Raw genomic sequence first — 18725 nt, forward strand, 5'->3', positions numbered from 1 at the left:
CTTCATCCCATCTTTGTGACTTTGATAATTCAGTCTTTTTTTATTAAATTAACTTTGCTAACATTTTCTTAAAAACATAGAACTTAGTCTACTCAAGATCATCTCGCCATGTTGAACTTTATACATAACATCATCATCCCCTAAGTCTTTTTTTTTTTTTTTTGAACTGTAAAATTTGAAATTTTATTTAGGCAGATCTATTCTTCTGGTCTTTTATAAAGGCCACCTTTAAATATATGATTTAAAAGTTCTTCTCTCTTCCAATATCGGATAAATATATTCAACATTAATTCAATAGATCACTTGGAACATTTACTAAAGTCAGGCCCTGTGCTAGGATACACTGGGAATAACAACTATGAACAAAACAGTGTCTAGGTACTAGAAAAGTTACAGATTTGTAAGGGAAGCGATATTGAAGGGTCAGGCAAAAAGAAGAAAAGTAATAGTTTTTATCGCAGTGATTTATAGCCAAGTAACAAAGGAGATGTTCAGAGCTTCATCTCTGTGCTGAAGATTCCCTTTCCCCAGGTTTCTGCCATGTACTGAAGTTAGCCAAGGAAGTACAAGTTCTTTAACCAGCAAAGCCATCTTTGCTTGCACCTGTAACTTAGCACGTCCATCTGCATTACCTATAAACTGGAGGAGAGCCAGAACCGAATTCCAGACCATCAGAGCACTTCCTGATGCGCCAATGGTATCAAGCTTTCTCCTCAAATTGTGTCTCAGCTCACCCTAGTCTGATACAGAGGCTTTCATTCAGGGTTTTTTCTAGGTTCCTGTTCATTTATTTCCCAGGTTTCTTTTTTTCTGGGTGTATTGTCAATCAGTGATTTTTGTTGCTTTCTTTCATCTTGTCTTATGTATATTTTCAGGAATTATGGAAAGTTTCCAGCATATGATAACCTTCTTCAAATATTTTTAGGAATATGTATTTTCCCTATTAAAAATAGTCCTTCAGCCATTTAAGTAGGAATCTGGTCCCCATAGCTCGGTGCACTGCTCCTCCAGGGTGGGGCACATCCCCATCAAGCAGTAGCCCTTCCCATTTTGGCAAGGGAAGCCATTGACTTGGAATCGATCATCGGGGCAAAGACCAGATTTGCCATCACACATTTCGAGCAGGTCACACTCATCTTTTGCTGGTCTGCACACCTCACCAGCCTTTTTAAACCGGCATTTTTCACAGCATTTCCCTACTGCACATTGAAAATTTGCTTTGATTTTACATGTTTTTGCATCACAGCAAACGTTGGTACATTCCTCGGGGGTCCCACAGTCACAGTCTTCTCCCATTTCTATCAACTGGTTCCCACAGATCGGGGTGGATATGATATCTGTAGGCAGCGGAACGTTAAAGAGGCAATTGTATAATTTATCTTCCAAGAATTTTTCATAGCTGACACGGCTGCAAGAACTGAAGTCCGTAGGTATGTAGAAGCTTAGTGCTCTGTCCATCACACATACTGTAGAAGGGCCCTTGCAAGCATAGGTGTCATGAAACATTCCGAAGTTATGGCCCATTTCATGGGCCATGGTCCCTGCAATGCTAAGCATGTTGTGACTGTGGTCCTGAACAATGCCAACAGAATGATACGGAGAGCACATTGTAGACGTGAAAGCAAGGCCCACAGTTGTTCCAGAAAATTCACTTGCCGTGATTAACTGAGCAACATCATGACGCTTTCTTCTTAGGAGGACACCCCCCCTCCATTCAGCAAAATTTTCCAAGGTGAGGCTTGCATTGGGGGATATCTTTATCTTATCCTTGTCATTCCAGATTTCCATCCCAATTAAGGCAACATGAGTATTGAGCTTTTTATAAAGCATGTTGATGTAATTGACCATCTCAAACACCCTCTTTCTTATTTCCTCTTGATCTTGATTGTACTTTTTAAACTCACCATTATCCAGGACCAAAAAATATTCTATGTATTTATTTTGTTCCCAAGGCTGCTGGTCTTTGGACTTCACAAGACTGGTGGCCAATGGGACTGCATTCTGATGAATTTCAGGTACCCATAACATGTCATCCATCCCACAGTTGCTGTTAGTCTTCTGTTCATCAGGATCGTGCTTGAAGAGTGCATGTTCCTGTTCATCCTGATTTGTGGGACTTAAAGGTTCAATGAAGTACTTTTGATCTCCCTGACTGAAGTAACCCCTTAGACCCCTACATGTGCTGATACTAGCATCAGAAAGTTTTTCATTAATGATGTGTCCTTGGTAGTAACAGTCATCCATGATCTGTGGGCTCGTGGTGACCTCCTTTCCAGTGGAATTATAATATGTTTCCGTGTAGCCTGGTGCAAGGAGACCCTTGTTTTTCTTCAAGTAAAGCACTGCGATTTTTCCATTAACTGTCATTTCATACTTCAATTCAGTTTCAAATTTTTCCTGTTGACCTGGATCCTTGACCTCTCTTTTATGTAGTGGATGAAGTCTTCTGGGATAAACCACTTCATAGTTTTTCACTCCAGGGAGTTCTTTTATAGAATTTACCGGGAGAACGCACGGCACACCTCAGGCTGCTGCAACGTCACCCCCCTAAGTCTTTATAATCACAAATCTTTCAGGTTCTTTACCCATGTAACTGCACTATATGGCCCTGCCTTCCTGTCACTTTCCTCTCAAAAAGTCACCTTTGGCCTTCTGTGGTCATGTCCCATGCCTCCTTTTAGTTTCTTCCATGCATCTGGCACCCTTGTTAGTTATGTATATGAATCCAATAGGCTTCCTTAACAATATTTATAACAAATGTGATAATTTTGTTAATTCCTGTCTTTCCTACTGAACTTCAATCTTCGGACTGAATCTGATGTTTTAATCCATTGTATCTTTAGTTCCTACCATAGTGTGTGTATGTAAATAAATGTATCCAGCTATATCTAGCTTCTGTTCTTCCAAAGGAGAACAATTACTATGTTGTATGATTCTTTAAGTTGCATATTGCATTCATAGCTCACATTTGTTGAGCACTTACTGTATGCCAAATCTGCATTATTACATAATTAATGTTCTGCCCTTCATATCCTAGTAGTTTAGAAATTGAACTATGGAGTCTGGATTCACTGCTTGCAGACTGTGTATCCTTGGGCAAATTACTGCACCACCAACTACTTCAGCTTCCTCATCTGGAAAACAGAGATCATATTAACTAAATCAAATAATTGTTGTAAAACAAGTAATACACATAAATTACAAGACTGACACATGGTAAGCACACAACATATGTTAGTTTTTAAAATTATTATCATGAATAAACCTAACATGTGGTAGAAACTGTGATAGATCCTGGTGTATAAGAATAGTAATGCATAGTCTCAGACTTAACAATCGTATAATATAGTGAGATAAAAATAAAATATAATAAAAATGATTACATGCTGAAATAAAAATATATACAAATGACTATGGAGGACAAGAAAGAAAAAAAATTAAAGACCTATTCTTTCATGGGGATTTCTCATTTTTTGTTGCATTTCATATCCGCCCTTTTAAAATAATTTTAAAAATTGAAATCTGGATACCTACAGAAAAGTGTGCAAATGATAAGCATGCAGCTCAGGGAATTTTTACAAAACGAAACATTGTAGGAATTACCACTCACCTCCAGAAACAGAACACCATCAGCATGCAGAGTCTCCCTCAGAGGAAACCACTAAGATGACTTCTATTTCCTTAGACTAGATTTTACTCTTTCTGAACTCAACATAATGTAATTGCCCAGTTAGGACTCTTCTTTCCCCTGGTTTATTGCATTTAAAATTGCATTTGTGAGATTACTTCATAACAATCCATGTGGCAGTTATTTGTTCATTCTCATTGCTGAATCATGTTGCATTTTAGATCTATTCTACAATTTATTTGTCCATTCTGCTGTTAATGAAAACTTCATTTTTCCAGTTTGGCTTATTGTATGAATAGTGCTGCTTAGATGTGTCCATATATAAGGACCACATCTGTCAGTATTTCTGGTGCAGTCACAGACACATTTAGATTTAATAGCAAGTACCAAACTCTTCCAAAGTAGTTGTCCCGATTTACATGCTTACCTGCAGTGTATGAGAGTTCTAGATGCTCCAATTCTCACCAGCACTTGATATATTTCATATCACATTTGAATGTCTCTATATAAAATATTTCATGGACTTTGTCTCATCATGACTTGTGATATTGCTGATAGTTTTTAAGATACCTTCTTAAATCAACTCCTTAATATTTAAGCATATTAATCGGTTACATTATGCTTTACTTTCAGATTGAAAAAAAATGGTAATCTCACATAATATGAAACACTGAGAGGGATATAATTTCCAAGCCCCCAGAGATGAGTCAGCTGAACCTGAGGCTAAAATGACAAGCACATCAGTGAATGATAAACCAGCTGCCAGACCTCTTAATATGCAAGTCATTCACTGAGATATCAAAACGTGGAAAATATAATGCTCCTACCAACATTTCTTGCTGAATTAATGCCCAGGTGAGTTCTTCTGAAATAGTGCAGTTGTATCTTAGCAAAAACAAGAAGCAGTAAAGCATCCTACTTATTAGGATCCAATTTGCCACAGCAGCAGTCAAGCGCTTCATTTTCTCCCAGTGGTGATGGGAAGGGAAAGGTAGGGATAGAGAAATTTAAATTAAATTCATCATGCAGTGAACATTTGGAATTCAATTTTGACAGCTCTAATTATACCTACCTTACCATCACAAGTTCATTAAGTGAGTGTAAAGGATTAAAAACTACACATTTATTTTAAAAATTATGCCATTCTTTTTCTGCTGCTGATCTAACCTCTCTTCCTCCAATTTAATGCTTTTGTGATGGAGATGTTCCGGATTTTGGAAGGAGAAGATCTATTATTTCTTGACTAAACACACAAACACACAAATACGTAAACATACAATTGGAAAGTCATGTTACATTTAGATATACTTTTTGAAGTGCGATCAGCATAAAATGTCAAATTCAGATATCTACCAATGACTTTTTTAATTGCCATGAGCTATCCAGTATTAAAACAAATCATTTGCCTTTTTTAGGTCCTAAACATGTCTAAATTGTAATTGCTGATAAAATTATTAATTATGCAAAGTCACATTTTGTCATCATTTTTTACAAACTCGAGAACAGTAACTTGGAAACTGAGTTACCTCTCTGCTCATGAATGGAAGAAATATATCACTCCTTTTATATGCCTACAACTTCTTCAGTCTTGAAGTTGGCATATATCTTATGGTAATATTTATCTGTTTACCAACATATTGCAATAAGGTTTATGCCTAATATGAGGTATCCTGGTGAGTTAACTTCTTACTATGACCACAATTGTGGGTTTGAAAACATTAGAAAAATACATATATAGGCCACTTTTGGCATAACAAAAAAGCAGAGGACTTGTTTTCTCCTTAGCATTTACCTCATATCATTTGTCTGGCATAAAATAACAAAGGGATGTGTGAAATTGCACTATGCTTCTGTGAAAGAATTCAGCATTTTAACTTAGGAAAAATAGTCAAAATTTTAATTAACATAGGAAATGTCAAGTTCTGTGGTTTCATTCTTAAAGAAGAAAGTGTATATGGCAAATATCTGTTTTTCTTATGTAATGAATCCAATTAAACATTTTGGTATGTAAATCCTTTAAGGAAACTTTAACGTTTTCAGATAACTTTCATAGATGAGAGATAAGAGTGCCTTATAGATCCTCTGTTCCCTCAAAGGTTAAATTCATTGCTCTCAATATTTAACTGAAAGCCAAGGGAATAACTAGGCATTACAGGAAATTGACCATTACTATGTGTACTAGAAAATTATCCAAATCTTACTGTCTCAAATTTTTTCTCTAAATTGAAACAAGCATAGTTGAAAGGTAGAGGGATGTTTACATGTATATGTGTCTGCGCATGTACATGCGTGTTTATGTGGAGTAGATGGAAACAAGAAATTAGATTTTTGAAAGTGTTTTAGCATGTGCCAATGACATCAGAACAGAGAAAATCTTCACAAACTTCTAAAATCTAGCAATCTTCTATAAGAGTTTATACAATGGCTTTGTATCCAATATGATTCATTATTCCTGACAGCTAAGGAAATAAGAACGTGTAAATGACATTTGTTTATGATAGGTGTGGTAACCTTTTGGTGGTTACAAAATTCAGCTCAACTCTGAAATTAGATCTAACAATATGGTAACCTGGTATGTTGCCAACATTTTTATCCAGAAGTTAGAAGATCTGGGTCTCAGTGTGGTATTTATTAAAATCATCAGCTTTTTGGCCTTTGGTCCTTTGTTTCTGCAACTTATTATTAAGTTGAAGATTTTACATCAGACTGTTTATAAAACACCCTCTAGCTCTAGGATTCTTAGAATGCACTTAATAAGTGTTGAAGACTTCTAATATACTCCAAAATTTTGCGCAATGCCATATGGAGGGTGTAGAGGAAGTAGAGTCTGTAATCTATGCTCCTAAGGAGCTTAATCATCCAATTATGTTTATGATGATATTGTGTTGGAAAATTTATTAAAAGAGTTAGTCTATGAATCTAAAGAGGATTTAGGAATTGCTTAACCAATTATTTTCACTTATATTTCCCTTTTGTGTATGATCCAGAGTGATATAAAATAAAAACTATGCTTAAATTTAAAAAATCCAATTATGTTTGGTTCAATAAGTGTTAAGAATCATCTCTCTGCCAGACACAGTACAATGGCATATTTGAAACAACGAATAACACAGAGCCAGTCTCTGCCTCCACTGAACTTGTGGAAAGGACAGATATTTAAATTCATACTTATGACCACTTTTGATTAGTATTATGATAGATGAAGTGCATAGAGCTTCAGGAACACATATTTCAGGAGACCTAAGTAGTGTGGAAGGTCAAAGAATACCTTCTGGAAACTATAACCTTTTGACTAAAATGTAAAGACTGAATAGGTGTTAGCTATGCCAACAGGAGGAAAAGACCATTCCAGTTAGAAGTGAACCACGTGAACAAATACCAGTTAGTAAGAGAGAACACTGATTATTAAAAGGAATAAGGTTAGCAGAATTGTGCAGAATGTGAGATGAAAATAGATAAGATTAACAGTTTCAAAACATCAGTGAAAAATCTAAGCTGGCATGTTCTAGGTGCTAATTTGGTCAGTGCAATTCCAAATATCAGAGAAGAGTTGAAAGTACTTGATTTCAAAAGGAAGCATGCCATACTCAACAGAAGAGGCATGGCTTTATATGAGCCTAGAAAAAAAAAAATGTGTTAAAAAGAAAGCAGGAGAACATTTCAGATGAGGAATATTAAGCAAAATACAGAGGGTGAAATATTTTTTTATTGTCCACACTTTCTACATTATAAAAGAACCAAAGAGTAATTTGCCTGACTTTTTAACAGCAGTATATTTGAAAAAATAAAAGTGTTAAACCATCAGTCATAGGCTCAGGTTTTAAGAAATTAAGTTATTTGCGGATGCTGCTGGGGGTGAGCTTGAATGAGAAAACAACTTATTTCTTCATCATTCTCTCAAAATTCACAGCAGTTTTCTTCGTGTTCATCTTAAAGATTGCTACATTGCCTACAATTTCCTTTTGTCTTCATACGAGATATCATTTGTTAACATCTCAACAGGTGTGATAGTACTCCAGCGTAGTATAATCAGTTATATATATTTTTTTCCTCGTGATTTTACTTTTTTATTTTTTAAGCATAAAAATACCAAAGGCACATTGTGGCATTCCCATCACATAAAAGCAGTGAATATAAACCACATCATACAATTAAGAATCACAAACACACAGAACATGGTAATAAATTAAGTAAAACAACTGAACTAATTAACATACTTCCAAAACAGAGTCATAATTGATGATAGTAGGATCTGGAATAAATGTTTTATTCATCTTTGAGGAGGCCACATATCATTTTTCTGCTTTCCTCTCTATTACCAACTCGGTATAGGAAACATCTTCCCTCTGTTGAGCATGGAAAATGTAAAATTTTGAAATTTTGAAACACAGTGTTCCAATAAGTTAAAATCATTTGTCATTTTGTAAAAGATGAACATGATAACTTACTAATGTTTTTATAGAAATAATAAAAATTCAAAGTTCTAGTTCAAGTGTATTATATATTGCTTTAAAATCTACATGCTAAAATTCTGTTTATAGAAACAATGTATTATTTGATTGATGTAACACCAATGAAGATTTGTTTAGTCCCTTCTATGTGCAAGGTTTTACCACTTTTGTTATCTGCACTAACTCCATGAGTGACCTCACCCTCCTCATAACTTTATAGGTGAAGAAGCTGTCATTCAAAGATAAGAAAATGAGTCAAGGCCATGGTACTCAAATTTGGTGAAGGTGAAGCCCAAAACTAAAACTTCTGACCACAAATATCATATTCTCTCCATTATCAAAATAGATACACATTTTCAATCATTAATGGTACCCAGAGATGATGTTCTGGGAACCAGAACATAAAAGAGAAAGCAAGAATAAATGAAAACCAGAAAACTAGCATCAACTGACAACCAGAGAACTAGCATGGCCTAGTTTTCTAAAGAAGTAACTCTCACTTTCATATAGGTCTGTTTCCTGTGTTCGCCTTAGCTAGATTAGGCTGTGTTATTTTCCTAAAGATGTATGCCCTAAATATTTCTCATATCATTCATTACTGTTGAGGTTTGATCTGGGAGAGGAACTAGAAAATTATGAACCCCTGGAGCATCAAGCCATATAAAGAGTGGTGAGAGATGAAGTGAGTTTACCATTTGCAATGCAATTGTCTAAAATATAAGTTGATTATTAATTTATAAACTAGGTTTTATAGATCTTTAATTACTGTTCAAAATAACTGTAATCAGATTTCAGAAGAACTCAAGATGAGTGAAGATAGAGCAAAAGATTCAGAGAAGCTGCACTTGGAGAGCAAGAAATAAAGCCAGAGTTACCCTTTGTCATGGAAGACATGGCAGTCACCATACAACAGCTGCACAATGGCCACTGACTTCCCCCTTATTACTGGCCTTCTTATATTACAGATAGAAAGCTCAGTTGTCCAACATCCCCTGCTGCTAAGGTTGGATATATGACATAGTACTGTCCAACGTCATCTAGATAAAAATCCCTGGGGAAGATATCATTTCCCAAATTAAAAGGAAACTTTACTCAAGTATAAAGGTTTTCATCCATCATTCTTCCCCTGATTAAGAAGAGACCATGATACTGAAGATGCAGTATCCACCTTTAAACCAATGAAGCCACAAGAAAGCAGCTGTAGGCCTACACATAAGAGTTATTGAAGGGAAAAGTGGAATGAACATGAGTCCCTGAGTATTTTACTGAATTTCTCTGCCATCTCTTTAGAATCTATCTCAGGATTTTTTTGGGTGGGATAAATACAGGATTTATTTAGATCAATGTTTATCATGTTTTCTATTACTCTTGCCAAATTCATTTACCACTGATAAAAAAACACAAAGAGAGTATAGATTAATACTAAAAACCAATAATATTTATCAAGTGCCTACTATGGGCTAAATATTGTCAAAATTATTTGTATATACTACCTCTTTAAATCCTTTAAGTTTCTTTAAAGTCTGTAATAAAATAACTATTAACAAACCTATGATGAAGCTCAGAAAATTAAGTAACTTGCCCAAATTGCCAAAATTGTCAATAATGGAAGTGGATTGTATAACTTGTTGTCTGACATGAAAACCTACTGTCTAATCAACTAAGCATGTGATATATATATATATATAATGGAATATCACTGAGCCATAAAAAAGAATAAACTCTTGCCATTTGCAACAACATGGCTGAACCTTGAGGGCATTATGCTGACTGAAATAAGTCAGGTAGGAAAAGATAAATACCATATGATTTCTCTTATATGTGGAATCTAAAAACAAAACAAAGCCATAAACAAACAACAGCAACAAAATACAAGTTCATAGATAAAACAGATTGGTGGTTTCCAGAGGCAGAAAGTGGGGAGAGGAGGTGGGAGAAATGGATGAAGGGGGTCAAAACATTAAAAAAAAATTTCAGAAGTGTAAATCGTAACTAAATTCCAAGAAAGAGCAGGATTGTTTTTCATAAAACAACTTCATTTGTAAAACAAGAAGTGTATAGCCTCTGAAATTTTTTCAATGTCAAAGTGAAACATGAACATGGCAGCTATGAATGTGGAGGCCAATTCTGAGAAATAAAAGATTGAAATTAAGAGTAAAGCCAAATACTGTTTCCACAAGATAGAATAAACTGTGCAGCCTAGTTCTGCAGCACGAAGAGAACAGTAATGAGGAAATGAGGGTTCTTTGCTTCTCAAATTTTCATTGTTCAATTCATAAATGTATAAAGACCGAGCACTCCCCAATTTTTTAGAATTTAAACTTTATAATAATTGCCACTGCTTTGAGTGCCTAATCTATGTACATATGTATGCACATGTCTGTTTCTGGGAATTTTTCCTTGTTTAATAATAATTATTTAAAATAAGGAAACTGAAGCGCAGAGACTAAAAATAAACAGCAATTGCCTTTCCTTAATTTAACACATCTTATAATTTCTGAGCTGATTAGAATAATATATTAGAAGAGACGCCTAAGAGCCAAATGTAGATAAAAAGCCTAAGCCATCTTTGGAGAGGAAATAAAATTGTGCAAAAGATGTCAATTTCTAAATCCACAGGTTGTGGGCTCCATGGAAGTTGAAGAAGATGCATATGAAAATAGAGCTAGAATAAAATTTTTGTCTATAAAAAAATAATAACAGCTAGGATAGGGCTTCTTCCATTTCCTAATACATTGGTACACCTAATACGTACAAATTTAAAAAAAAAATAGTTTGTGTTGTATATGTTGGTCCTGGTAGAGTGCAAGTTTAGGAAACTTTTAATAATTTCTGAAATGTAGTAACTTACTAATTAGTAATTCAGTTTCAAATGTGTTATTTTACATCCCTGGAGTTATTTCTTTATACACTATCACTCTAGTACAACATATACATGTACATATCATAGGCAATCATCTATACATTCATCAAATATACATTGACAAAGTCTATTCTGCCATATATTAGAAGATTTACAGGATGATGTGAGTCTATGTCTTAATCTTTACAAAAAACTTTCAATCTAGAATGGGAGGCAAGATGCATAAACAGGACACTGCTTGTTCATTATATATAACATTTTAATTTAGTTTATTTCTCAGTATCTGTGACAAACAAGTGTATGCAATATCTAATCAACTCTGTCATCCTTTTAATAAGAATTTTTACATTTTTGGTACTAAGGTAAAATATATATTTTTATAAACAGCAAATATTTAGATTAAGTTTCAGTTACAGGATTACTGATGAAATAGATTACTTTAGGAAGTAATAATGTTACAGCGTCCAAACTCATATGCTCATCGCACAATGAAATCAGGAGATGAGGTGTTGGGGCAGAAGATGGTGGACTAGTGTCCCAAAGAACCATCTTAACCAAGTTAGAATTCAGGCTTCTTTTTACACTAAAAGGGAAGGGGTTTTGGCTAGATGTTGCAGACTTCTTGGTGCCAACCAGATCCCATAGGGGATGTGGTAATCTTTTGTTCTTGCAGCTGTCCATGTAGGTCTGGTCAGAATGTTTCTATAAACCTCAACAAGACAAATGTTATTTTCTCTTCTGCAACCTTTTATCTCTATATGAATGAAAAGTGTTATGGCTTTAAAGGTTAAGCCTGGGAGGCAGAGCCTTGAGAAAGGGCTACTATGTATATTTCAGACTATAGGCAACATTCTTTCACTGATTGACTAGACAAAGGTGCAGAGCCAACATGACTAAGCATAGGCAACAGAGCACAAAACCTTAGATCTAAAGGAATATTTCCAATATGGAGTCAGGTTTGTTCTTCTCTGTTACAATAACTTCCCTCTAATGCAGTTTATTCCACATGGTCCCCCTACCAGGATTCTCCATTTTAGTAAGTGTCAGATGCAACTATCCAGTTGCTCAAGACAAAAAAACCTAGGTATCATTATCGGTTTGTCATTTTTTTTCCTTGTCACCTCGAAAGTCCAAATCACCATCATCTTTTACCTGCATTAGGGCAATAACTTGTCTCCTAACTAGTCTTCAAGTTTCTACACTAGACATTCTAAAATATTCTCAAAAAAAAACAAACCAAAACAAAACAAAGAACACCCAAGGTCTTTTATCCTAAAATGTTAATCAGATTATTTGCTTCTTTGTTTGAAATTGTTCATAACTTCTCATTATAGTTAGAGTTAAGTCTGTCATACAATTGTTGTAGAGAAAGAATTTTCCTTTACCCTTCAAAGGTTCTTTCAGCTGTCTACTAATCAAATCAACATGAGACAGATTAACAGGAAAAAAAAAAAAAACGCACCCACATTTAATTTTGTACTTTTGGGAGCACCGCATACATGAGAGGTTCAAAGACAGAAAGGAAAAATGAGGTATATATGCCATTTTGAGCTAAGGAATGTGATAGGGGCCTGGGGCTCCCAAGGACAGGAGGTTAATTCACAGGACAATAAGAAGAAGAGCAAATTTTGGGTGACTAGATATTTGCCCTGCCATATAGATGGTTCACTCAGATGAAATTTATCTCTGGTAATAATTCTCATACTGGGAAAGGCTCCCCATTTCAATTCTTCCAGGTAGTTAAAAGAAGGGCAGAACTTTCTATTGAGACCACAGAGTCTCATTTGCCTATAGCTCAGAATAATCCATATGGCAAAATGGTAACATTTGGGGTGGCTTGTTCTGAAATCCTTCACGATGCACACCTGACCTGGCCTGATCTGTCTTACGCCAAATTTTATTATTTTATTAATTTTTTAGTATACAATTTGAGTATATTTTCTTTATACAAGTTGAAACATAGCAGATATGGCTAAATTTGGCTTTATATATGCTTGGGACTAATGTTATTGATTATATGTTATTCATGTTGCAAATATTTTATTACATGCTTTTGTGCACATTTTAAATATAATTATAGCATTATTTTTAAATAGTTTAAAATTTTGTTCAGTCAAATTTACCAGTTTATTTCTTCATGATTTGTTCAATACACTTTTAATACTCCAAATACATAAACAAATTCTTCTATAACTATAATTTTAGTTGTATCTTTTTTCATTTAGGTTTTTCACTAACTTGGATATTTTTTGCACATGTGTGTATGTCAGTGATTTGATACTGGAATTCCAAACCCGTTTATTAAAGACATCACATTTTTCAAATTCAAATTCAAGTATATATATGGCTCTGTTTTAGAAATCTCTGTTCCATTGGTCCATAGGTCTAGTTATGCCAATAGGAATATTATGCTATTTTTAAATTAGGTCTTTATATTGTATTATCTGGTAAGATGAGCCTTTCCCTTCTTTATAATTATATTTCAATATTTTTTTGCTTATGCTTATTCTTCCTCATGTAAAATTCCTCTTGAATTTTAGAAATTTTAGGATGATTTTGTCAAGCTCCAGAATTTGGAGATTACATTAAATTTGTTGGGGGGAAAGAATTGAAAGTTTTACATGATTGACTTGTTTCATTCATACACCTTTGTAGCTTTCCATTTATTCAGATTTCCTTCATGTACATCAAAAATTTATAGTTTTATTAGTAAGAATACTGCACATTTCTTACTTAGCTTGCACTTTGGTACATATAGGTATTTTGCTTTGTACATATAGGCATGTTGCTTTTATGTTTAATATTATAATTAAAATCTGTATGTCTGTTGAATAGGAAAAATGTTGATTGTTTTAATGTGAGAACTAAGGTATATCTTGCTCTTTTGCTAAACTCTATGGAAAAATAGTTCTTAATATTTGACCATAATAATTACTACACAACTTTTTCACAAATGTTTTGCCTTTAGATCAATATTTAAAGAGGAACATTCTTATAGCATTTGACTATATGCTGTAGCACATAAATTGTTTTAATTAAAAAATCAAACTTGTAAGTATGATCATCTCCATTTTATAGAAAATGAGGCAATAAAAAATTTAAAACAATGTCCAAGGTCACAAAGTACAAAGGGGTTCTTTTAGGATTTATATACAAGTTTTCCTAAGTTCATAACCTCCATCTACAACCTCTAAAAGAGTATTAAACAAAATGGGAATCTCTCTTTTATGCAGAGTAAGGTATTAAAACAAAACAAAACAAAACAAAAAGGAGAAGGACACAGGCATACACTCCCTTGTTGTCATTTTTCTTCTCCCAGGCTCCATTCCTGGGGAGTCTAGAATCAAATGACCAGAGAACCAAAGGAGTGCAATTTCAAAGGTGAAAGAATTGATTATTCTACTGAAGCTTTATAAAAAACATTTGACTATGAAAACAATTGGACCACTTGCAGCAATCTTGGGTTTGTATCTAAGCCATATTTTCATCCCCTCTTCTTGTTTCTTTTACTTCAACTGCTTATTCAATCTTAATCAGCAATGTGGACCATGGTAAATCACTTTAAACATAATTTACAGCATATCTTGCAAATTAAAATATTTCTGTGAGACTGGAGGTAGTAGAATAGTCCTCATTTATTCAGAGTAAAATATCCCTGTATTGATTTTTGCTGTTGCATTTTTAGGTGGAATCATTGCAGAATATTGACTCTTCATCACATTGCATTCTTAAGGAAGATATAGCTATACAGATTAAAGCTAAAGAAAGTTTTCAAATTCTTACCACATACTGTAAGGCTGAAGCATCACCTTAAGAAATACAGGATTACTTTCAATCTTCGCTGGCACCTCTTTGAGGCACATATTTTCAAAAGATTTAAACTTAATGGAGTATTCCTGCAAAAGTTCATGACCACAAGGAGAAACTCATTCATCATTACTTAGTGTGTGTAGCTCTCATAAAACAAGTTTAGAACAGACTTTGGATTTCAGGAGACATCTTCCGATTTCACTGAAATCTGAAAGCAGGGATGAAAATTCAGGTGGATCACCTCTCACCTTGTACTGAAGCAATACAGAAGTTACAGCCAAGTAAGAGAGAAGGTGGATTATCCTCTCTAATGCCAAAAAAGTATATTTATAATACTGTCATTGTATTTACAAATGTCTTCTGTAGCTGCAAAAATGTGTCCAGTTTACAAGTAACTGTATATGTTTATTAGAAAAACAGTATTTTATTTTTTACAATTTTTTTTTGCTATTTGTTCTGCTATCATTTCCCCTTAATAAACTAATAAATGTAACTTGGATACAATTAGACATGAATAAATTCAATTTATTTGGTTAATCCATCTTATTGTGCTCTTAGGTCAATTTGCTATTTTCAGTGAGGCAACACATTACAAAAGTTTATGTAGTAGAACTTGGCTAATAACAAATACTATATTTCAAAGGCGCTAAATGAAAATTTCTTTAGACTAGACTTCAGATATTTTGCACAAGCTAAAATTGTTGGAATTTAACACAATTGAGAAAAGCCAGGCATACCTGGCATTTTGCTGCTCTAACAAAAAAAGAAAAACATTATTTTCAAAAGCTTAGCCCTTCTGTCAAACAGCTAAAAAGCAGTTCTTCAAGGAAAAAAAACTCAACAAGCTAGTATTTTTCCTGATGACATTCTGGGCACAATTTTTACTTTATTACGTCTTTTCTCCAATGTAACTACCCTTTCAACTTTTTGGTTGTCCATCAGAAAATTATATATATACATATATATACACATTTGTAAATATACCACACTCACCTCTTACCACAAATATAAACATAAGGTACATATTGATTAGCATCTTACATTTCATATTAATATCTTGTTATTCATTAAATATACCATAAATAAAATGTGTATAAAACATTAATGTAGATGTAATGAATTATTATAACCTGTGCTACAATATAATCACCTCCAAGTTTAATAAATACAACATTGCCAATACACACACACAAACACACACACAGAGTGCTTGCAAATAAATGGTAATTCTCCTCTCTCTATTGGTAAAACAAAGCTGAATTTTAAGATATTTTCTCCTTTATTTTTTCCTTTATCTTATCATCATTATATGATAACTAAAATCTATAGCTTAGTGTTGCCTGTTTTCTAATTTTATTAAAGGTATTCTTTGGTGTCTAACTTTTGTTAGTTCAATATTATGTATTTCAGATTCAAACATATTGTGTGTAGCTATAGCTCATTAATTTTCTTTGATGTATGGTGTTCTATTATATCAACAGAATACAATTTCTTTATCCATTTCTTGGTGGACAGAAATTTGAATTGTTTCTAGGATTGGCACTTGTGTATAGTATATAGTGCTGTTCTTTATGTTCTATTTTAAAATTTACATATCTTGGAGATCTTTTCATATTTGTGTGTGTTGTATATATGTTATATGTACAATAAATATATGTGTATGGTATATATCTGTACTATATACACATAAATAAACATGATACATACATAGATTATATATATATATGTGTGTGTGTACACACACTTACACACACATATATACACACTGTAATATAAACATATTTCTTTTAAATGGCTGCACGGTTTCCATTTTGTGGATGTAACATGTTTTTAACCTGTCTCTTACTGAAGGACATTTACAATGTGTTTAATCGTTTGGTATTACAAGAAATTCGATTGTGCATCCTACTACATTTGTCTTTGCACACATGTACAAGTGTATCTGGAAAACAGATGTCCAGTAATGGAATTTCTGGGTCAAGTAGATAGTATCTAGACTTCTTAAATAGCTATTGTTACTTTTTTTCAAAAGAAATTACATAAACTCATACTTTTGTGTCACATTTAACATATTCTATTAATTTTTTAATTCAGTCACTGTTTGAATCAATAGTTTTAATACCTACTGGGTGCAGTTTGCTAGGTGAGAATACAGGAAAGGTATTTGTAGGAGTGAAGATATTGTCAGAATACCTTATTTTGGTAATTGGAGTAACTTAATATATGTCAAGACTATCTACTAAAGTCAAGCAGAGGTCCTTTGTTTACTGCGAAGGCTTAAAATTGATGAACATACAGAGAAATATAAATTACCAGCCACCAGACTACAGATAAATGGAGTCTCTGCTTCTTTGTGGTGGTGATGGTTTAAAATTAATGAGAAGAGGAAAGGGGGTCATTATTTCAAAATAAAGTTCTAGAAATGTTTGCCCCTTTCCATTTTTCTTTGATCAAAATTTTTGACAATTATGCCTAAGAATATGATCAGCAAACAGGCACTTGCACTGCCTGTCAAACCATACAAATTAAACTTGATCCAGATCAAATTTTTAAGCAGGTGGAGCTTGTCTTCATATTCTATCATTTCTCATGTCATGGTTTCCATATTCAGATTTCTTAATATTCTCAACTCAGATTTTCAGGGATTTATGCTGTCCTCTAGCTGATTAAAAAAAATTTCCCCCTTCTATCCCTATAGAAGTTCATCTGTCACATGGTCCATTTGTTCAGATTCTAAGGGATGGTAATTAAGTAAACTAATCTGAACTAGAGCATCAATTCATGATTATAAATTACTGCATTATATCTCCCAATTATTAGTTTCCAGATTATTAATCTCGTGCAATACTATGCTTTGTGTGCCACAAAGCTGAGTGTATCATCCTTCTGCATTATTATCTTACCCACATTAAGAAAACAGGCTTTTGCAAACTAACAAGTTTGACTGATTGTCAAAATATACCTCAGATGGACCTGCAAGAAGAATAAGTAACGGTAAACTGTAGCTGAGAGCAGAGGTGAAGAAAGTCAAGCAGGAAAATACATTTTGACAAATATTTTACATATCTTCATAATGTATGTGCATGTGCTGGATCTGAATAAACTCTTGCATTTATTAGAGTAAAGCTTAACCTTTCCTAGGAATGCATTGTCAGCAGAAAAGAGCAACGATCGTTTTTTATTACAAAATTGTCTTCTCCTATTTTTCATTTGTTTTTAAATTGAGAGTAAAATAAATGAATATGCATATTTTTCTTGGAAGAAAACTTGAGACTGATTATGAAAATAATAACCAGAAAAAATGAAAGAAAACCTTGCAGGACCATAATATATGGTGAAAATAGATCAACCACTACCAATAATGTATTTTAAGTTAAGAGCTAAGCAATGAAAATATAGAAAATAATAATAAAATATTTGGTTGGCCGTGAAGAAACATTGACTCTAGTCAGTGGAAAATGCTACCTGTGGTATGTTTTCCTCTTTCGAAGACTAAATTCATTTCCCTGAAAATAACTAAAATTAAGCAAAATTAATGCACCTCTACTGGTAGATACTGAAAAATAAATACTAATTTTGATTTTGACTTTGATTTTAACAGCTAAAGAAAAACTTAGGAATTAACCACAACTACATATGAATATGAACTTAGGTTTGTTCCCTAATTCTTTATTTCATTTGAGATTTTTAAATTATTCTTAGAATTAAACAGAATGAAAAATGTTTGGCAAAGATAAATATCATCGCTGGGCTTGCTGCCATTATGCTGCTCAAATAAATGTATGTTACCAGTCAATAGACGGATAGCCTAAACAAAATATTGTTTCTTCTTGTGAATACCTTAAATATAAATATGTTGTTAGAAAACTAATAAAATCTTATAGTTTTCAACCACAAGAACAATTATTATCTAAATTCATAAGCAAGGGAACTAACTATATGGTGGACATGACTTACTTGAATGTAATCTCTA

At 33.5% G+C, this 18725-nt stretch overlaps 1 protein-coding gene across 1 annotated transcript; it reads right to left on the reverse strand.

Annotated features, from left to right (window-relative positions):
• Nucleotides 1–957: 957 nt before the first annotated feature.
• On the reverse strand, nt 958–2499 carry LOC118884423 (disintegrin and metalloproteinase domain-containing protein 28-like). The gene has a single exon (XM_036832069.1). It carries the CDS (start codon nt 2365–2367, stop codon nt 958–960), a length of 1410 nt encoding a protein of 469 aa, XP_036687964.1. The 5' UTR covers nt 2368–2499.
• Nucleotides 2500–18725: the final 16226 nt, after the last annotated feature.

Source organism: Balaenoptera musculus, chromosome 18 (assembly GCF_009873245.2).
Source record: "Balaenoptera musculus isolate JJ_BM4_2016_0621 chromosome 18, mBalMus1.pri.v3, whole genome shotgun sequence".
Classification (NCBI taxonomy): domain Eukaryota; kingdom Metazoa; phylum Chordata; class Mammalia; order Artiodactyla; family Balaenopteridae; genus Balaenoptera; species Balaenoptera musculus.